The sequence below is a fragment of the Gallus gallus genome, chromosome 6 (genome assembly GCF_016699485.2).
Source record: "Gallus gallus isolate bGalGal1 chromosome 6, bGalGal1.mat.broiler.GRCg7b, whole genome shotgun sequence".
Lineage (NCBI taxonomy): Eukaryota > Metazoa > Chordata > Aves > Galliformes > Phasianidae > Gallus > Gallus gallus.
In genome coordinates this window covers 20,919,442-20,941,780 of record NC_052537.1, presented here as the reverse complement: position 1 = coordinate 20,941,780, position 22,339 = coordinate 20,919,442, and the positions used below count along the sequence as shown (strand labels likewise).

At 38.3% G+C, this 22,339-nt stretch overlaps 1 protein-coding gene across 10 annotated transcripts in view; it reads left to right on the top strand.

Moving 5' to 3' along the window:
• Nucleotides 1–22,339, top strand: part of PLCE1 (phospholipase C epsilon 1) — a 147,242-nt gene that overhangs the window by 114,397 nt on the left and 10,506 nt on the right. For 7 of the 10 annotated variants that reach the window (XR_005861015.2, XM_040703083.2, XM_040703078.2 and 4 more), the window contains 17 exons: nt 577–694; nt 1,087–1,246; nt 5,239–5,361; nt 5,444–5,580; nt 6,575–6,813; nt 7,886–7,947; nt 8,052–8,217; nt 9,962–10,069; nt 10,503–10,619; nt 10,702–10,860; nt 11,014–11,137; nt 13,425–13,466; nt 14,245–14,369; nt 15,043–15,160; nt 19,420–19,551; nt 20,733–21,023; nt 21,724–21,887. Coding sequence is in view for 9 of the 10 variants with exons in the window: in XM_040703083.2 (XP_040559017.1) it covers nt 577–694; nt 1,087–1,246; nt 5,239–5,361; nt 5,444–5,580; nt 6,575–6,813; nt 7,886–7,947; nt 8,052–8,217; nt 9,962–10,069; nt 10,503–10,619; nt 10,702–10,860; nt 11,014–11,137; nt 13,425–13,466; nt 14,245–14,369; nt 15,043–15,160; nt 19,420–19,551; nt 20,733–21,023; nt 21,724–21,887 (2,385 nt within the window). In the remaining variant the exon portion in view is untranslated. The remainder of the gene's footprint in view (nt 1–576; nt 695–1,086; nt 1,247–5,238; nt 5,362–5,443; nt 5,581–6,574; nt 6,814–7,885; nt 7,948–8,051; nt 8,218–9,961; nt 10,070–10,502; nt 10,620–10,701; nt 10,861–11,013; nt 11,138–13,424; nt 13,467–14,244; nt 14,370–15,042; nt 15,161–19,419; nt 19,552–20,732; nt 21,024–21,723; nt 21,888–22,339) is intronic. The other 3 variants (XM_015288858.4, XM_040703082.2, XM_040703081.2) reach the window with 2 other exon arrangements.

Sequence of the window (22,339 nt, the reverse complement as noted above, 5' to 3'; positions counted from 1 at the left end):
ATGGTGTCTGGAGGCTGTAGTCAGCTTCTTTGCTCCTTTTGGTTTTCATGTTGCTGAAAATATCACCACAAATCTTCTGCTTCACATTAGTGTGGGGTAAGATAATCTTACATGACTGACAGGAACAGCGTCATTTCTTTTTCTTCACTCAAGTACTTTCAGCAATAGCTAGGAAAGGGAAAAATGCAGGGACTAGCAGCTCAGTGCTGTCCACATGGCCTATTGGGCAGGTGGGGGAGATCCAGATGACAGGATCCATCCTCTTTAAATCTCCTGTGTCCCAATGGAATAGTGTAAAACCAGCTTCACCAATATAGGGGGGTGCAATCTTTGTCATCCTCTGTGTGATGTCAAACTGAGATAGCCTCTGATGTTCCCCCAGTCATTATGTATCCTTCATCATGTTTAAGCTCTCTTTTCTACTTGGATAGTTTCACTGACAGCACAGCTACTGGCCATTTAAAAGTCATTTCATAAGGAATAGCTGATTTATCTCATGATTTCGTTACAGATTGCGCTGATAGTGAAAAAGCAGTGGTTTTGGAATGTTTATTATGATGCTTACTTCATTTCTAGGGTGAAAGTGGGGAGGCCACTGATGATGAAATGGCAACTCGGAAGGCAAAGAGCTGCAAGGAATATCGAAACAGAAGTGGTTCAGATCCTCAAGATATTGATGAACAAGAAGAGTCAGGTAGATACGTTGCTTCAGTATTTAAGCGTCTCTCAGGGCTTTGCAAAAAAATCTTGGTACAGATGTGTTTTACAGTGTTGAATGTGTATATGTTCATGGTAGGAAACTACTTTTACAGTTGAAACTCCAAATGCTGTGAAGTTTTAAAACTGATTTCCTTTTTGGTTCCTGATTCTTCTTTCATTATATCTGGTAACACTGTCTTTCTAGTCAGACTAAAGCATGTATGAACTTTGTTCAGAATGTATCTTTTTGACCGTCTTGCAACAAATCTACAATCCCTGCAGCATTTTACTGAGCGTTAAAGAATTATTGTATAAGGCTCTTGGATGAAAGCAATTTTACTGGGACAGAGGCTTTAATAGTACTGCAAACTTTTGTTTCCTTCATAGATCAAAATATTATTATTAATGCTTCTCCATCTAACACCCTGTCATCAAGAAGAGCTCACTCTCTGACAGCATCTGGACCTCCTCATTTAGGAGCTGCCACGTCCCCACCAGCCAGACCAGTGTCCTCTCCTGTAATGTCTTCAAGCAAGAGTCAGTCGAGGTAAGGATGAAATCAGTGCTTTGATTTAAAAAGAAAGAAATTACTATTATTTAGTTATGATCATTTTTCTTGCCAAACTGATGAAGTCTGACAAAATCAGTGCCAGAAAGGCTATTAGTCTTTTGATAGACATCTGAAACTCATTGTAGCACAACATAGGGCATTTAAGCTGAAATACTATGAATCTATGGACAGCAATGTAGACAGTCTGCAAGCCAGGACACTTCAGTTTGTAAGTCAGTTACAGAAGAAAATTGGAATGCATCCCAAAACTCAGCAAGTTTAATTCTTTCTCAAGATTGTCTCCAAAACATAGTTACAGATATTTTTTGTATAAAGAAACCCAGCAAGTCATTTCTACCTGAGGGAGCCTTAACTTTGCTGATGTTCCAGGTAAGGACTGCAGTAGTTTCTCAAGCCATTGGAGGAACAGTTTTGAAATCTCCATTCCTTACAGCCCTCTGTCTTCTCCTTTAACATTCATCATTTTTCGATCACTTACGCAGCGCAAAAGGTCATTCTGTGGGTGTGCAATGACATAGTTCAGAAACGCATTAATTCTATAAATAATAATAATGGTAGTAGTAATAGTAGTAATAACATAACAAGGATAATGTACTAGAATTGTGGAGTTGTGGATGGTACTTGGTGATATACAAGAAGGCAATGACAACAGAGACCTTCCAGTATCTTTTAACATAATGAAGGCTGTAATATGGATGCGAGTATGCATATTGGGATTTCCAGGAAAGCAGTGGTAAACAGTGGAAGAGATTACTGCTGCTGGCAGAACATTATTTTGAGGATACATGTCTTGTGTAATGGTTTGTTTTGTTTATTTCGTAGGAATTTTTTACATTTCAATGGTTAGGTTTAGCAATGGAAGTGAGTAGTAGAGCCACCTCTGGGTGTCTGTGTCTGGTTGCTGCTCCATGTAATATTACTTTCTGAGACTTTCCTGTGTTCTTCACTTCTTGTTCTTCACTGTTGAACAGAACTAAGAGATGAACATTCCAGGCTTGGATTTATTTCTGTGCGACATTTATAGGGCTTTTGGTTGTTATTGTTCTGTTTGTTTGTTTTTTTAAGGATTGGAGCAATTCTCTCTTATATTAAACTGAAGAAATACTGCATTACTACTCTGATGAATGCTCCGCTGTTTTGCAAATCTGCTTTATGCTCTTTATGTCAAAAGAGTTGTTGTTCTGTAAATACGATTAAAAGGCTCAGCTGAAAGCTCACATTCCCAGGGGAAGGACAGCTAATGTTGCTTTAAATCCTCTCAGTTCTGGGTTTCTGCATAACTTAGTACTCTGGGCCTCCCTAAGCTATGATGAGTTTTCCCTGGCAGTTGTTTGGAGACTCCACAGTGTCTCCTGGTAGAGCTCTCCCCAGCGTGATAGGACCTTCCATGCTAGAACTTGCTGGATGTGATTCTGGAGAGGGTTCTGCCAGGCTCCACAGAAGCCTTTGCAGCACAGAAGTCTTAGCTGCTAACAGATGATTAAATGTAGAGTGCGGAGCTACAAAGGGGAGAGCATGGAATATTTCCTATTCTTTCTCTCTTTTTCTGTCCATATAGTGTATACATTAAAAATAGCCTTCCCTAGCCATTACTTAGGTCTGTACCTCTGCTACATGTGAAGCTCTGAATAAAATCGAATGGGGAAAAAAAAGAATATTGATAGCAATTTAATATGAGAAGGAACTGGCTATTTTTGTACATTTTAAATAATAATACCTGCAGGTAGAGAACGAAGAACTGTATTTTTATAGATATAGTTCAGAGTCTTGATTGTAAGCTTTTTAACAGCTTACACTAAAAATAAATCCTCACAGAATCCAGATGTGCAGATAATTTGCACACACAGGGAGCCTGCAGCTGTATTCTGTCATTCTTTTGAAGTGGTTGTGCATGCAGCAAATTCTAAAGTTCTTCGGAAGTGTAGTGCTGCCTCCAAGGTGGAAACAAGGGAAAAAAGAAAGCAAATACCACTGGGAATCACATAGCAGAATATGAAAAATAAGAAGGGAAGGCTTATTTGTGAAGAGATGGTAAAGTTTGCTCTCATTAGCTGTGTACAGGTATAAACTAGACTACTCCTAATTGCACAGTTTTGATGATTGGTGGTAGTGGGCTTGTCTTGATTGGTTGGCTTTTTTTTTTTTTTTTTTTGCTTTTTTTTGTTTTTGTTTTTTGCTTTTTAATCATCTTATGTGGGATTACTGTGGAAGGTGATCTTTAGGGATAAATTCTGAAGAAATGTTGAGCTTTCTTAAATGCTTCTGATTTCCCCTTCAGTACTCTGCCATTCCAGTCTGTAGGAGTCAAGAGACTTTCCTCATCATGGTTTATTTTTCTTGTCTGATAAAAATGTTAGGAATTATTTTAGCCCCAGATTTATATGCAGTATGTCAGTACTTACCATAGTGATGTCAAACAAATTGAATATTATCAACCAAAGTAGATGGTATTTTCTAATACTTAAAATCACATGCTGTTTTCAATTGCATGCATCCATCCCAGGCCAGGAGTGAATTGAGGAATCTGATCTAGTGTATTTATGTGAAGTCTGCTTGTAGCACTAATTTCCAGGGACTGCAAAAAGTCTTTAGGGACACTGGACAACAGGCTGGTCCTGTTTTTCCATCACAGCTGTTGGAACTGTTCGTACTGAACCTGATGTCAGGATTCCTAGATTAATGGATTTGTAGATTTGTACATTATGGAGCAATAAAAGCTGACATGTGGTCACCTAGTCTTGTGTTTTTAAACAAATACTGCAACTTATGGAGTTCTGCTGTGATCTAGACAGTTCTGACTGTGTCAGTGCCTCCCTTTGCAGGATGCTGGTGGAGCCCAGTCATGCAGGTATGGTCGTTTGGGTTTAGACACAGGAGGCAGCTCTGAAACTCAACCACCTGGCTGATACCCTTACAAATTAGTACTTGAAATTCACTAAGGACTTGTCCATACTGCTGAAGGAGTAATTCAAGCTGAGGAAAAGCTACAGTTACTAGTGCAAGTCCTGTAGTAGCCTGAAGACTCCAGGATACCGCTTTTGAAAATTCACTGTTCTGGTTCAAAAACTTCTTGCTCGCTCGCACAACTTAGGTTAACAACTGCAGGTATAAGGAAATCGGCTTGGTATCACTGAAGTCAACTAAAATAATAAACACCAAGCAGCTAGTTTGTTTTTGTGATTATTTTCTCCCTTTGCACTCAAGAAATACGAGTTTGCTTTCCTTCTTTCAGTCTGAGAAGCTGAAAGGAGGAAATCACTAAAAGGAAATGGCCTGCAGGGGCTACTGCCCAAGCCTAAAAGACGAAGAGGTCTGTAGTTTGACCTGTCTTTGAGGTATCTGAGGATCATCTTGACTGTTTTTGGAAAGTATGAGAGAAAATGGAAAAGTATGAAAAGTACTTATGGAAAAGTGCTTATGAAAGTATGAGAGAGTGGCTGGAAAATGAGGAGGCTTGAGTGCTGGGGAAGGGCTAAACTTCTTTAGATCTACACCTTTAATTCTCCCAGACAGGAGAAGCCCCACCTGTGTGAGGAAAGTATTGTTTTTACTGTGTATCCACTTGTAATATTACTGTTTTATGTTGATTGCTATAAGGAGTTCTGTATCCTTCTTATCTTTCCCTTAGCAAATCTTCAGTGCACCTCATAAGCAGCAGGAAATGTTTTTTAAAACTTGTGTTACAAGAATACTGACGCTGTTTTCTTCAAAGAAAAAAATGAGAACACATTCATTTGTGCCATTTACATCAGACCCTTTTGCACTGGGATGTGTTTTAAATATACTTGGATCTTTCTGGTAAAGTTTGCAGTTGCCATGTGAGAAACAAATAGCCATTATAAAACAAAAAAGTATAATTGTCATTATTAGTCTTATAACATTCAGCCTTATTTGCTGTTAATGCAGTAGTTTGTAATATTTCAATATGTGTAATATAACCAAATTACAGCAGTGTCTTTGTGATTTAGCACGTGGAGCAGCAGTAGCTGGCACGGCCGTGTTAAAGGAGGAATGAAGGGGTTCCAGAACTTCATGGTTTCTGATAGTAACATGACTTTTGTGGAATTTGTGGAGCTCTTCAAATCTTTCAGGTGAAACATATTGTTATTCTGTATTGATCTCTTTCATCCAACTTTATGGAAGAGCTAAAATCAGACTTGTCATGTCTTACAGCGTCCGTAGCCGTAAGGACCTTAAAGACCTTTTCGATGTCTATGCTGTGCCTTGCAATCGATCCGGTTTAGAGCCTACTCCACTTTATACTAATTTGAAGATTGATGAAAACAGCATTGGATTCCAACCTGATTTAGGTTTGTTAAAGAAGAAAACACAACTGGTAGACTACTGAACAGCTTCAGCTAATGGCCTCAAGATAACATCTCTCAGTCAATCTCGTAAAGGGCAATCAATCATAAGTTCAGCACAGGATAGCTGCCATACTTCCATACCTCCAGTAACACCTGGTTAGCTGGATGTAGGGCAGGTTCTTTGTTCAGAAAGGAAGAAAAGTACTCCTGTTTTACGTTAACCAGATAGATTTGTAACTAACCGGTATAGCAGAGGCAAAAAGCTTTTTGCTGATAGGCTGGGTCCAACACAGGAAGTATCTGGTTGCAGGAGCTCTGGAATCTGCAATAGGGTTAATCCCAGGTAGTTAGCAAACCTGGGAATCAGAAAGAAAAAGGCTGTGCCCTGTGTTTCATCTGGTTGTTTTTTCTTATCTATCTGGTTTCCTAGTAGATCTGTTTTATGTGGGACAAGGGGAAAGGAAACCTTTGTCCCTCTTTACATTCCCCAGTTGCCGTAATCTAAGTTTGGAGCTTTGTTCACATTTAAAGAAAGCAGTATTTCTGCCAAGCAGCCTGTGGGGAGGGTACAGCACAACTAGCATGTGGAACTGCAAGGAGATAAGGTCTGCAGGCAGGCTGTGGGATTGCACAGAGCAAAAGAAAGGCTTCAAGGCTGTACATGGTTGTGAGAGGATGCTGGAGGGTCCTGGGTGACAGTGGGAGAGACTGTGGATCCATGTTAGACTTTCCAGGATTTTGTGTATAATAATTAATTGCTTACAGTAGTTCCCTTCCACTGCTTTACATACACAGTTAACACTTACTCTCCTATGAGTGGATAGAAACAAGATGGTTCTGTTCATGTTTACAGTGTTATGGCTAAAATGTTCAATAACATATTCAGGTATTTTTACAATGAAATATGTTAAATTCTATTCTATACAATGTATCCATTACACATAATGATGTGCCTGATATTTATTTTGTTTATTGTTCATTTGTTTATTTTTAATAGATTTATTGACTAGGAATGTTTCAGACCTTGGTTTGTTCATTAAGAGTAGGCAGCAGTTGTCAGATAACCAAAGGCAAATATCTGATGCTATTGCTGCTGCCAGCATTGTAACTAATGGTACTGGAGTGGAGAGCACATCACTGGGGGTATTTGGTGTGGGCATCCAGCAGCTGAATGACTTCCTTGTGAATTGCCAAGGAGAACACTGCACCTACGATGAAATCCTCAGCATTATCCAGGTCTGTAACACAAACATCTTGCAATCCCTTTTACTAGGAATCTTGTTACCTCTGTTTTCCCTGCAAATGTGCCCAACAGTATTGTTTAAAGACATAGGATATTTTACTTTGTAGTTCTTGCTTCTATTTGACAGCTCTAAAATCTAATATTGTCCTTATTGCAGGCTATAAAATCATGCAGGTATCCATATATGCACGCCCATAAAAAGAAAAGAAATGATGCAAATGAACAGGAGTGGGTTTTTTTTGATATGTACACTTTACCTGGGAAGGGACATAACACTTGGGAAAAGTGTTCTTGGTTGTGCATTCTTTTCTTTTTGTTTGAGACCACCTTTGATAAACCCTAACTTGGAACTTAAAAAAACCCCACTGTTTCCACATATTTTTATTTTATTGTTAAAAAGCAAGCAAAACAAAACAGGAAACAGAGCTTAATTAAATCCACCCTCTCAGAGCAGAAGTAAATATAGACATCTTACTTCCTTCTACACAAAGTGAGCGTTATGTAGAAAATGGGAAAATTACATTTAAAAAATCTGGATTTCCTCCAAATGTGTAATTAATACAATCCAAAACCAAGCACCCACTTAGTAGTTCACTAAGGTTAGAAGTTGAGTATTTGAACTATTAATATATAACACATTTGCAAAGCCTGAAAGACAGAAGTTCTAAGGAAACATTGACGTAGCACAGCAAAAGCCTCCAATTCGACATGGTGTTGTGTTTGAACACAATAGATAGGAAGAGGATACACAATTATAGGTCCTTCCTAATTTCAGCTTAAGTACTGACTGTGCTTTGAATGGGAGATTGGATCAGGTGACCTTCCAGTATCCCTTCCAACCTGAATGATTCTATGATTCTGTAATTAATAGCTTAATTTGCTTGTTTACTAACTTTTAAAGCAAGCATGAGTATTCCAGACATGTAACTCCTTCAGAAACAAAAATACTGGGTTTAGATAGAGTAACTAGTTAGTTAAATGTGCAAACTACACTGTGAAAATGCAAAAAAGCGGTATTTCTAAAAATCATTGTTATGTGTGTCTTAAATTTCTTCCTTCCTGTAGAAGTTTGAACCCAGTGTCAATATGTGCCAGCAGGGGCTACTATCTTTCGAAGGATTTGCAAGGTAATTGTTAATTCATATATGTGACACCACTGCATTAATGTGTGCATGACATTCACAGAATACTCAGCACCGCTTGTAACTTCCTGACATCTTCTCGCTTTGAGGTTTCTGATGGACAAAGACAACTTTGCCTCCAAAAATGATGAGTCACAAGAGAATGCTGAGGACTTGCAGTTTCCACTATCATATTACTACATTGAATCTTCCCACAATACCTACCTTACTGGCCATCAGCTCAAAGGGGAATCCTCAGTGGAGCTCTACAGCCAGGTAAGCGGGGTTAGATCATGGTGTAGTTTTCAACATTAATGTGTTTGTTTAACCAGCAAGTGCAGGAACATGACCCTTTTGCTTTGTAACTCCAAATGTTCTAAGACCCTGCTTGTAAAACATTGGAAAACATGATGTGTGGGAAAGCTGCCCGTAAGCACAGTTGTGCTCAAATGCCTTTTCTAAGGCAAAAAAAAAAAAAAAAAAAAAGGCTTAGTTTGAGATTCATAGCATCTAGACACCAGTCGGTCTGACCCAACCTACTAAAATTAGACTTTCCCACAGGAAAGACTGATCTAATATTTCAGTTCATTCAGATGTCAGAAACGCTGTTCAAATATTGTACATTGCACTGCAAAGACTAATTTCAAATGGAACTATAACATCTAAAAACATTACTTCTAGGAATATTCTAGAGCTTTTTAGACTTTATGCCTGGTGAACAGGAAAAAAGCAATTTCTTCCTAGGGCATTTAGTTCTGTGTGTGTTTGTACGCATATCTATATGTTGGCGTGTCTGTGTATTCATATGCTAGAGAAGGCACCGCATTTCCTGTGAGTAGTGCTTTTGTTACTCTAGATGTTAGTCACTCGCTGTTGGGAAGGGCTCATCTGCTGTCCCACGTGCCACTTTACTTGGAGATTTAGATAGGGCTGAAGCTGTATTAGGAAAGCCTGAATAATGTGATGGTGTTGAAAAATGCGATTGTAAAGGAGGTTCCCATAATATCACTGCACAGAAAGGTGTGAGTATTTTGTTGGGAATATACTGGCAGTGAGATAGAGCTCTGCTGGCTCTAAATTAAGCGTGATGCAGGAAAGCCTCTGCCTGTCCCCAAGCAGTTATCCCAAAGGACAGGGCAGTCTGTCCTGGCTCTCATGCCTGGCTCTCGCATGAGTGGTGATGCCAGCCACACACACAACTGCCCCGAGCATTCTTAATAGCAGAGGTAATTTTTCTGAATAGGAGAAATAATTTTTTTCTTTATTCTTAAGTGTATTTGCTGGAAATTATTTTGACTATAGAGATCTTCATTTTTGTTAAAATATTTAATAGTAATAGAGATAACTTTTCAGTGATAGACAGTTCTAAATAAACAACAGCAGTAAAAAGCATGAGACCAACAATAGATAATTCAGCTTATCTTTCCCACCATCCTGCTTCTTTGCTTTCTTTGGTAGTTTTGTAGAAAGCAGAGCTTCTTCAGAGAAAGAAGTAAATCAGCTCATTATCACTAAACACGATGGCCCGGCACATTTGCATTCTGATTATCACTGTGGAAGTTCTTCACTAGAAATCATTTTCAGACCATCTTCCATTTAAAAACCTATCAAAAACAACAACAAAATATCCCAAAGCAAAAGCAGCAATGCTGAGCCCATAAGCTGTCACGTTAACAACTTGGAATAAATTGCCATGTTATTTCCCAACTGCTTTTGCAGGTGGAAATGCAGAAATGTTTTTCTCCCTCAGGATACTGAGGTATACATTAAGAACCATTTTCTGCAATCACATTCCACGTGTTCTGTAAAATACCATGAATTTCCAAGCTTTACAGTACTTCTCCTAAGAACATATGTGCTTTTTTCATTTTCCCGCTAGGGAATGCCATTAGCTGGGGACTGCAGCTTCTGTGGGCTGTGTTTACAGAGGCTGCTCATTCCAGCTCCTTTTCTGAACCACCATGCTTTCAATTAGCTCTGCAGTGTCTTCATATGCTCACACTGTTTGATTGCATTGCAGGTTCTCTTACAAGGCTGTAGAAGTGTCGAATTAGACTGCTGGGATGGCGATGATGGGATGCCTATCATTTACCATGGGCACACTCTTACTACTAAGATCTCTTTTAAGGTATGATAGTAATTACATATAGCAACAGGCAAACAAAGAAATCTGTACTTTTTCTCTGACAAGTCAAAAAAAAAAAAAAAAAAGCCCCTACCAGGAAAATACAAGTGTGAATAGGCTAAATCCTAATAGAATATGATGTCCTACTTCAGACATGGACTCCCTAATTGTAAACATTATGCTTTTTGAGTTTGTATTTGTAGCAGATTAATGGTAATTTTTGTGGGGATTTTCTTTGATGTGTCAGCATACATCTAAGTAACTGTTACCAGTTCTGTTATAAAGAGATGCTAGACTGATCTGTAGGAGCTTGTTATGGAAACAAAGTATGGACTCTTTCTTCTTAGAAGGGAAAGCAGATGCCTTTCAACTGAAGTAAGCTAACTGAATGCTGCAAAGTAATCATGTTCTTTCAATGACCCTTTTTTTCTCATAGGAGGTAGTTGAAGCTATTGATCGCAATGCGTTTATCACCTCCGACATGCCAATTATCATATCCATAGAAAACCACTGCTCCTTACCTCAGCAGCGCAAGATGGCTGAAATTTTCAAGGTGAGCCATAAAGCTGCAGTAAGTTAATCTAAGGAGATGTCTTGGGATTCTTCCATAACACATCTCATTCTCAATATTTCAGAATGTATTTGGAGATAAGCTGGTAACCAAGTTTTTATTTGAGAGCGACTTTTCTGACGATCCCATGCTTCCTTCACCTGGGCAACTGAAAAGGAAAATCCTGCTTAAAAACAAGAAGCTCAAAGCCCATCAAACACCGGTGGATATATTGAAACAGAAGGTATAGTCCTTCCTGAATAGCAAGCAGTGAGACTTAACTATAGCTAGAAGTAATTCATTTGTGTTGTGTACTGTCATATAAGATGCAATCAGTGAAGACAATTCTTATTAAAAGTACCTTCCAGTAGTTTAATAAGTGGTTCTATTGTGATAGGCTCACCAGCTGGCGCATATGCAAGCACAGGCTAGCAATGGTGCTAGCAACCCCACACCTACCAATGAAGAGGAAGAAGATGAAGAGGATGAATATGACTATGACTACGAATCTCTCTCTGATGGTAAGAATATTTCTTTCTTTCTTACAGTGCTGTTGTTAGGGAACTGTAGCAATAAGACGCATAAATATTATTCTAGTTCAGGAATGATAAGTTGATCTCACCTTGTTGGAGGAAGATACACTAAAGGTCCTCATTGGCACCTTAGTGTGGTGTAGAGGACTCAAGTGTAAAATCCAACCATATGATGTTTTAACTGTGCGACATATGCTAAGTTTTAGTCTGTATGGATTATTTTTATATTCATAATTAATTATGAAAAAAATGATTACCTTCACAGTTTACTCTATTTACATTCACTAATATTGTCTTTTCGAAGGAGCTGAGACACCTGAAAGCTCAAGGTTCACAACAGGCTGAGTCCTTGCATCTGCCTGATCTTAATCTAAGATGGCATCTTAAGGAATCTTCGTCTAAGATGCAGATTCTCCAAAACCCCCCATTGTTTCTTTCTAATTCCAGATACCCCTGAAATATCTATTTTAGTTCAATTTTGTTATCTTTGGATTCATTATTTTTTGTTATTTTGATAATTTGCCAAGAATATATTAATGCAGATCACAGTGCATTTGAAAGATGAGACAACAGCAGTAGCTGGAAGTCAGTTTAATGCTCCACCTTTGTGACCCATTTCTGGAGATATCTAACAAAGCTGATTAAGGGACAAAAATTTACAGATGTACTTCAGTGTAGATAAATGCAAGATAATAAATATATGGGAGAAAAGGAAACCTTGCTTATGTGATTCAGAGCTCTACGCTCTCTGTAACCATTTGGGAGATGTTAAGAGTTGTTATAAGTATTCTGAAATCCTCAGCTAGATGTATGGTGACAACCAAAAGAGCCTATAAAATATTGTTGATCCAAAAAGATAATTATCAGGAACAGAACGAAAACAAAGCATCTTTTTGCTGTTTTATAAAACCTTTTTGTGCTACAGCTTAATTTCTGCATCTAGTTCTTGCCTCCAGATCTCAAGGAGTAAGTTAGAGAGAAGGGCAACCAAGAAACTAAATGGAATGGGCAGTGGCTCTGCAGGAGTGTGAAAAAGCTGAAATTTGTCAGTTGGTGGAGAAGAGAACTTAGGGCTGATTTGAAGAATGTTTACTAAATGATTATTTGGTGGATAAAAGGGAGTACAGGACTGTTATGAGGTGTAGGAGGCTCTCAATAGAACAAGTAAATCAGTCTAAAACAGGTAAAAGAAAGTACTCTTATGCAGCTGGTAGTAAACAGTGGGAATTTACTGCCACAGGAAATTGTGGAGACAAACAGTATCAGCAGATCCAAAAAAAGGATTGAACAAACCATGGTCAAGATTTTAATCAAAAGTTGTAGCTAGAAATGTGTGACCCAGCATTCCAATTATTCAGCAGTTGTGGATGTTGGGATGGTTCAAGGGAAATGGACCATGTCTAGTGCTCTCTTTACACAGCATCTCCTGCTGCCACTGTCAGAAACAGAGTACTGTGCTAGATGGACTGTTGGTCTGATATATCTAAGCACGTTCTCCTGACTAAATTGTAATGTCATTCACTTACTGAACCCTTAAGTCTAATGGGTACCTGTTTAAGTTCTAGGTATCATGTTCAGGGAAGGTGTGAGGCTTAAGCACACATACCCTGCAGCACAGGGCCTTCTTCTGGTTGGTCTCTTATTTGCATTACTTCCTTCTGTGCTGATTTTTTTTTTAAACGTAAAAAAAATAAAAAATAAAAAAAAATAATGAATGCTGGATCTGACTGTTACTGCTTGCAGGGCAGCAGTCCTATTCATGCAAATAGAACATTTATGAGGCTAGTTCTGGTGCTGCCTTCTGGTGTTTTGCTAGAATGCTGGCCTAGCTGGCTATCTTCAGTATTCTCCTTGTATGGAGCAGGGTGGAGATAAAACTGCTGTGAAAAACTGAGATTGCTGTTAGCATGTTTGCCAGGAAAGTACTGTTAGCTGACTGCAGTAAGTGATGGATAAGCAGTGTTAGTTAAGAGAAGATTTGAGAAATCTGAAGGTAACAAGAGTTAGTCACAGCTCACAATACATGAGGCACAGTTTACTGCCTTATTTCAACTATTATTCTCTGGGTTTTTTACTTATGCTGTTATTTTGGCAAAACTAATCTAAATAACAGTCTGTAAACCTTCTAGAAGATTTTTGTTTGGATTTTCCTCACTGATACGTTAGGTTTGCGTCAGGCTAATAGTTTTACAACTGGCACTTAATTTTCATTTCTCTGGCTGTAAATCTTAATTTCCTTTACTCTTATTCCCTTTCTGACTCCGTTTCCCTGTAGCAGATGTCCTTAATGCTTCTCCTGCTCCTAACAGCCAGGAAGGTAAAGGCCGTTTGGTTGAGCGTTTTAACTGCATGAAATCAGCACTGCATCACCAGCCTGTTAAAAATGACCGTGTGAATATATGGTTTCTACCTTGTAGTAAAACTATGATCAGTACTTTTATATGGCATTGTTAACTGGTCAGGAAACGCTAGAAGACTGCATGTGCGACACTGGCTATGCAAAGAAAGAGTATGGTCAAAGCATCAGGGATGTCAGGAATAAATAAAACCATTCCTTTTGTGACAGTTACAATATTTTGATCCAGAAAGATCAATTAGAAGGTGTAATATTCTGAGAAACACACAGCTTTGAATAGGAATTCCTATTGATGTAAAAAATATGTATTTGTGCACAGTGAATGTAAAGAGAGAAAAGGCAAAACTTGCTGTACAAAGATACATACATGTTTGGTGTGGTTAATTGCGTTTGGACACGAGCAATTCTTTCTTGTTCAGGGGTATTCGTTGTTGTCACATCGCAAGCTTGAAGAAGTAATATTAATCCATGAAATGATTTTGTTTTAAACATTTTCTGAGCACAAAAGGATGGGCTTTAAAGAAGTGCAAAATATTAACCAAAGATCAGCATTACAATTTTCAAGTGGAAAGTTACTACTAAAATAAAAGAGAATGCTTTGACCAGTAAATGCATCATTCTGGCATCTGGTTATTCAGATAAAACTCACGGCATTATCCACAACCACTGTTAATTCACATTAAATTTCCTGTTGAAATTTTTTTGGCTCTATGTTTATTAAAATCCCATTGATTTTTAGATAACATTCTTGATGACCGACCTGAGAATAAATTATCAAGTGATAAGCTGCAGTTTGAATATAATGAAGAGACTGCCAAAAGAATAAAGAAGGCTGATTGTGCTACTTACAGTAATAAAGGAAAGGTAGTTCTGATTTTTTCCCCTTTCTTCTCAGCCACACTTAGATACATAACCAGCTTCAAAAGGATTTGCACTGCTTAGGTAACTGAGACACCAGATGGCAAATATACTTTAATGAAAACAGATAATAGAAAGCGTGGAAACACACTGGAGAAGTAAAGTAAATAGAAAATTCTGTATACTGTTCGAGTAAAGTCTGAAGAGGTTATTGGGTGTGCAGGTTGACTGAAAATTATAACTGTTGGTGCTGTCTATGAAAGGTGTAATCGTAGCTAAGTCCTGAGGGTTACTGGGGTGTCCAATACCGACTGACATGAATGGAACTGAGAATTTCATCTTAGTCTTCAACGTCTTTGTTTATCAAAATAATTTATTGTTTTATGATAGCAAATAACTACTTTTATTTTCATTAAGTCATCAGACACCCAAAGCACCGCACTGCTGTGTAGTTCCTCCTGAACACAGATGTTTTTGTAAAAATGAGTAGAACCAACTCTAATGGATGTCTTTGCATGCTCTCTCTGTTTCAGATATTGGTGCATAAGCTAGAGATCTGTTAGGCAAAGACAGCAAACCACATAGAAAGAATGAGATTAATTATTGTAAGGACATAAGTAAGGTATACTATTTCATATTCAGTAATTTTGCTATTTATGTTATTGGAATTGTCACTTAGGTTTACGACATGGAACTGGGGGAAGAATTCTATCTTCCACAAAACAAGAAGGAAAGCCGACAGATAGCCCCAGAGCTATCAGATCTTGTCATTTACTGTCAAGCTGTAAAGTTCCCCGGTAAGTACACTTCTGTTTTATCACCTTAAACTTCCTGTTTCTTTGAGATACTGTGTTGATGTTTTGAATTGGTCAGTACAAGCATCTTCACATTTAAGAAGCTGAAGACCTTTTTCTTGATGATTTGGTAGTCTGTTTAATCGAAGTTTTATACATAAATCCATCATGAGAAAACATGTTGCCTGCCATAATAAAACACTTACAAAATTGAAATTTCCCAGTCTTTACAACTTAGGCAACTGCTTCTTTATTTCAGGAGGGATGAAGCAAAACTTTATCATAAGAGCTCTGAATTTCCATGTAAAGAAGCACAAAATTCGGAAGGAAAATATTTCTGAAACTTTCCAGGAAGGCCTTGTCACATTTCTTAATGTGATCCCATTTTAGTGTGTTTCATTTTTACCTGCAGTCTGCATTTTCTTTTCTTTCCTAAGTGCAGAGGAGGGGAGCCATTTATGGGGGTAATGCTGAAAGCTCAAACCTTCTGAAATCACTTGCTTTTTCCAGCATCTGGGCTGGTAATTCAGGAAGAAAAACAAAATGGGCCTTCCATGGGGTGAGTGAGGACAGCTGAATGCGCACTCACTCACACCTTCCTTATGGAAAGGGTTAAGAAAATAAGGTTTTGTTTGTAGAGCAAGAGGAGAAAGAGGAACTGAAGAGTAGATCACTGATAGTTACTTGTTCATTGAATCATAGATTCTATAAAACATGAGGTTCGGTATATTTTGGCTCATGCTTTTTTGTACATAAATACTTCTAAATTGAGATTTTATTGTTTATTGATATGTTTAATGTTTTGAATGAAAAATCTACTTTTTAATGGAATGGTTCTGTGTGGAAAAGTTAGCAATTCTGCCAAATCATGACCTTATACAAATAGAACTATAATCAGATTAGAGAAGCTAGCCAAACATAAAATAGTGTCAAATAGGCAGGATAAACATGCTGAAAAATGGAGAGGCATTCCTTTATTATCTTTTATAACTGTAAGAATTGTAGGTGTTATTTATAACAATAATAACTCCTAAAAATTCAAATTTGATACTCTTTAGAGAAATCTCCAATGAGAGACCTTTCAAATAAAATATTTGCTTTTAAAGAATGATATTTAAGATTAAGCAGAGGTAATTTAAGTTGTTCCAAACATTTTGACACTCGAAGAAGTTATGGTGATCTGTGATATCTTTATAACGTTTTAGGTTTTTAATGCAAGTCCAGTTAGAAAAGAAATGCTTTCCATATGAGATTTCCTCTTCTTGCTTTAAAGGGCACGTGAATGGAACAATCGGGAAAAATAGGTTCCATTCACAGATGAACATATGAAGCTATACAAATTAGTTTTCCAACAAACTCATGTATTTTTCCTCCTTTGAGACAAATACTGCCTTCTCTGCAACATGTGTAGACATCATGACCACTGTGCTGCTGATTGCTCATCTGGAGGTCACAGATGTGGTACATGCCACTGTTCTGCTGCTCTATTTCCATATTGTCCGTCACTGACAGAAAGGCTGATAGATCCTTGATTATGTACTTCTGTTTTCTTCCCCAGCTGAGAAAATGTAAGACTTTTGGAGATAGCGAGGGCACAGCCATCATGTCAGTGGCTGACAATAATATGAATACTTCATTTCTCCTGTCATCATGTACTTCTGTTCTGTGTTCACAATTGTCTGTGTCTCTGAAGGTCAGTCATTGATTTGTGACTATACAACAAGGACCATTCTTTTCATGTAGCCTTGCCTACTGAGTAACACAGACTTTCCTCTGGTAAGGAGGTACCCACCACTGCTCTTGTGACAGCGGTGATTGATCCTTGTGGTCCTTATTTAACTTCAGTTTCAGTCTGTTGGATATCGTTGTACCATCATCTATGAGAATGAAGGTTTGTTCTTTTAGGTCACCAAAGATGAAGGCAATGAAGCATACTGAGCACAATACTACTATAACTCACTCACATTTGGCCTGTTGGCTTGGTGCTGAGGATCCCCATACAATGAATAGGGAAAGTTAAGTACGTAAAAACAGGATGAGCACAACCACGTGCAATAAGCAGGAAGGCACCTAAGCAAACCATCGTAAAATTCAGCTACCAGCTCCACTGTACCAGGCTATCTGCCAGTATGGTATAAGTAAATTTAATAGAAATTAAGGTTAATGTAAAAAAAAAAAAAAAAAAAAAAAAAAAAAAAAAAAAAAAGGCATCCAAAAGAAGTACTGTTAATTATTTTTGAGGTCTGCAAACCTGCTGCTGATCAGAAGTACATGGTGAGGCAGTGACAGTTGTAGTTTGACCTGTTATTCCAGCATGTTTAGAATAAGAAAGACAGGGGAGTTGGCTGCCTTCTGGATCTAAACTGTCAAAGTGGTAAAGCAATCAGCTAATGTCTAATGAGAGCCTGGCACTAAATTATGTAACCTAAAGGATATGGTGTAGTGGCTGAGGGGGGAGGTATGAAACATTTGTGCTGTCCTTATGGTAGAGTGGTGGGCTGTAAGCTGATCCTGCTTAGACCATAGAGTTGGACCAGATGACTTCCTGGTCCTTTCCAACCTCCATTATGCTGTGAGTTTATGATTCTATGTATAGGTGTTGCTATATTTTGGAGCCCAGTTTAAATTGGAATGAAACATGAAGCTTGCCTCTGGGAGAAGGTCTATCACTTGCAAAGCATGTCCACGGGAAGGACTAAAAAGAAAACTCCTGGCTGCAGTCTACCCTGTGGCCATCACATATGGTTCAGCTAACCTTGGTGTTTTGCATTGCAGTCTCTGGTGATTTATGAGGTTAGTCTGTTTCCTCGGTGACTGTCTCCACAACAGGATTTTGAAACCTGGATCTTGCTTGCCAAAGCCATTTGATCCATTGAAAACTGGGATTAAATCATTCTGGAAGCACATAGTGCATAACTCCTTGTTCTTTTAGTCACTTCATATTCCTTGATCTCAGCTTCTACCATCTTCTATTGTTTATGTGTATGCTTTGGCCCAAAGAGACAGTAAGTCTCCAGCACTGAAAACATTTATGCACGTACTAAATTTTACTAACCCAAGGCAGTTACATTGAAACTATCAGCATAATTTTACGAACTACATGTAGACATGCTGTAAAGATTGAGACCTGAAAATTTACAGCTGCGGACTTGACTTCAGCAGAACAGAGACCAATGTATTCTCTTTGTGATTTATATTTGTAGATGAAACACTGATATATAGCCAGACAGTCTTTAGGCAGGTGTGAATTGGTGGGAGAACATGAGGGTCGTTTTCTGAGTCACCATTAGGCAAATAATGATGTACTTGTTTTGTTACATTTTATATCACAAGAACAGCATGAGTCTCTAAGAGCATCCCTCACCTCCTTGTTGTGTGTGTGTGTGTGTGTGCGTGTGTCAGAATGAGCATCATACGTTTAGATTTTAATTCTGGTCTGCCATGAGCTCTCTCAAAGTCAACAGAAAGAAAATGACCTTAAGGGGAGTGCAGTCTGTTTACTTCACTGGGATTTCAATTATGATTTTAATGATTATTTTGCTGGAATGCATATACTTGAATAATAGCTATAATAGAGCTTTCCAGCTCCACTTCTAGTACGTATTGGCTATTAAATGCCTAATGGATTTCACACACTTCTCATCACTGAAATACAAATTCTAAGCAGAAGATAACTCTGAAAACACCTTGAAGTTAAACTGTTTAAACAACAGCACTTAGGGGTTTTCCATCACCTTGTATCTTTAAATAGTATCTTGTATTTATTTAATTGTATAGGTATCATATCCTAGACAAATTCTGTAGTATTCAATACTGTATGGGTTTTTTGCTTCTGTAGAAAGGATATTTCTTTTTTGAAATTTCTCTTAGGATGAATATATTGGAACCATTATTGCAAAATTTTTTTAGTACTAACTAGGACCACTTGGTAATTTGGGACAGAGTCGGTACCTTCCTCACGTCAAAAAGTAAAATGAAGAGAAGTTGTATCCCAGAGATATATCTGTACGTCTCCATTGCTTCATATACATTCTATAAACATTATGTATATAAACACATATATTATATGCTTATATAATATGTAAAGGCACGCATATATCTAAGGATGTTAAAATTAAATGATGGAGAAAAACACACAGCTGGCCCTGTGTACTGTATTACAGGAGTATTCGTGGCTCAAAAATTATGTGAAATATGATGGAAAATGTCATGCCCTCTTGGTCATGTTTTTTGGCTCATTTATGTTACATTTATGGGAACAGGCTTGTCGACTCTAAACCCATCTGGCTCTAGCAGAGGAAAAGAAAGAAAAAGCAGGAAGTCCATTTTTGGCAACAATCCTGGTAGACTGAGCCCTGGGGAGTCAGCTACTCTTGCCAAAGCATCTGGAAAAGGTAAAGTTCGCATCTTCTTTCAGCAGTCACGTGAAATGGCTGTACCAGACCAAGTTGTTAAAGATCAAATACTTAACAATGTGTGAGATATTGAACTTCGGAGTGTTTTTTTGTTAGTGCAGCAGCTATGACAGTAACGCTGTTATAAAAAGTGTTGAGTGTATAGTAGTGGAATGTGAGAACAGAGAAATAAAGACCCTAATTTATAAGCAATTCAAAATCAACACACTTTTAAAGTGAAATGTCTTAATGTTTATATTCTAGAAGATACAAATTAATGTATTTTCTAAGTTCAAATAGAAGGCAGATCTATTGTGCTGGATCCTGCAAAGGAGTTTTAGTGTCTGTAGTAGGACTTCATTGTCAAAATACAGCCGGGAAATCTTAACGTGTGATGGTGCAAACTCCTGAGTTACACCTTGAAAATACTTAGACTCCGCAGGAGCTTCAATTTTTGAAGTTGGGAATTGTACTTTTGCACGTGAACAGATGTAAAGAAATACAATGGAAAGTACAGGAAAGGCTCTGGAGCAGGGATGAGCCCAGATCCCCCCTGCCTTCCGGTACAGTGCTGTTGACAGAAAGTTGTACCCTTTCTTGCGCTTTTTCTGACTCAAAGAATGTTGCTTTTCTTCCAGCCCAAGGGCCTGGCTGCAGCAGACACAGTTAGTTCCCTCCCAGAGGCCAGTGATCTGAAAATGAAGAATTCTAGTGTCTAATTCTTAAGTATTTTGCTGCATTTGTCCCCTAACAATTATGGCACCCTGTAGACTGTCTGTTCAGAGACTAAGCAGATGGCTTTCAATCTTGCCTCTTGTCCTAATGTAAAATGTATGAATGAGAAGAATGGCACAGTGTATCCCAGAAAACCCTACAGCTGGGTGAGTATGTGAGAGTTTGGGATGCAAATCTACAGATGCCAACACTACAGCAATGAGTTTGGACTTCAGTACCCTAAGTACTAAATCGCAGTATCATTCCAGTACTTAAACATTATGTTTCTTCTCATGGAGTGCTCTTACTCTATAAGGAATTTGATGTTTATACTGAATGGTATCATTTTCCAGGATCATCTTTTTCTAACATAACTGTGGTACACACACACGATTCACTAGAAGACACTGGATTCCTGGAGTCTCTGGATCTGCAGCCATGACTTGAGGGTATTGTTTACTTTCCAGGTCCTTTTGATGTGATGCGGCAGACGTGGGAAGACCCTTCCTCTCCTTATAATTCTCCAGCTTCTCTCAGTGCTATCATAAGGACACCCAAGTGCTACCACATCTCCTCCCTGAACGAGAATGCTGCCAAGCGGCTGTGCCGGCGGTACTCCCAGAAGCTGATCCAGCACACCACCTGCCAGCTCCTGCGGACGTACCCCGCTGCCACGCGCATCGACTCCTCCAATCCCCACCCGCTCATCTTCTGGCTCCATGGCGTGCAACTCGTGGCTCTTAACTACCAGACAGACGGTATGAGTCAGGAACACACAATTCTATGATTCTGTGATTCTAATTTTTATGCATTTTACACGTGAATTAAGTCCTTAAACTGTGAAATAGCATTTGACCTGATTGACAGTGGCAGACTAATTTTTAAGAGCAGCAATCCTTGGGTTTAGGAACTTTTATGCCAACGCAGGCAGATCTGTCTTCCAATACCACAGAGGCACCTGGCCCAGCAACAACTTCAGGCAGGTCTTATCTTCTGTAATTTCAAGTATAAAAATGTACTGAAATGTTTCTGTGAGAAGTGCTGGTTGCTAGTTAATTGTTGCTCAGAACTTTTTTTTCTTTCCAATATTGCGTTCCCTCACCTTTTCAAAGGAGGGATCATCAGGTTGCCTACAAAGTGAAACAGCTGATGCTTTTTCATTCTACAGTTCATAGCAGATATCTAGATACTTCTCAGAGAATAGGCTTATGCAGGTCCTACGGTTGTTTGAAGACATTAGAAAGAGAAAGAAGAGAATGAATTATTCTTACAGTTTTGTGTAATTAAGTATTGGATAAGTTGGGTACATAAACTACAGCTTTCTCTGAAAACCAATCCTGAATTGATTGTATACAACTAAAATCCAAAACCAGAGACTTAAAACATGCCATTGTCTTGCTGTTCTTTTTTCCACTGTACCATTGCTCTGTCTCAGTGCTGGCTGCCTTACTTTCACAGATCTTCCCCTGCAACTCAATGCAGCGATGTTTGAGGCTAATGGTGGCTGTGGATATGTTCTGAAACCTCCTGTTCTGTGGGATAAGAATTGTTCAATGTACCAGCAGTTTTGTCCATTAGAAAGAGATCTTGACAATAAGGAGCCAGCTATATATTCTTTAACAGTAAGTACATTAAAAGGGAATTTCATGCAGCTGGATAGACTGAAATAGGCAATGTTTAACTGCACTATTAAGCCAGCATTACTGTCAGGCTTTTGTGTGAACATTTGATTGTTGTATCTACTTCTGAAGGTTAATTTAACCAAAAGAAATTGGAGGGGAAACAGCAAATGGTCATCTTCATTTCATTTTATTGACTACTTTGTATCTGTAGTTACTTTCTCTGTTTTCTTCACAATCTTTGTCAAAATTCAGTCTTGAAAACCTTTTTTCTGCCACTGCACAACTGTGTGTACTTACATACAGGCCTGGATGTTTCAGGTCTGTGAACACGAGAAGCTACACAAAAAGTCATTATGAAAAACCATACTGAATATTTAGAAAGATATTCTCAAATAAGTCATGTAATCAGATGTATTATTCTTGGATTGGTGGCAAAAATTGGTGTTCCCTTC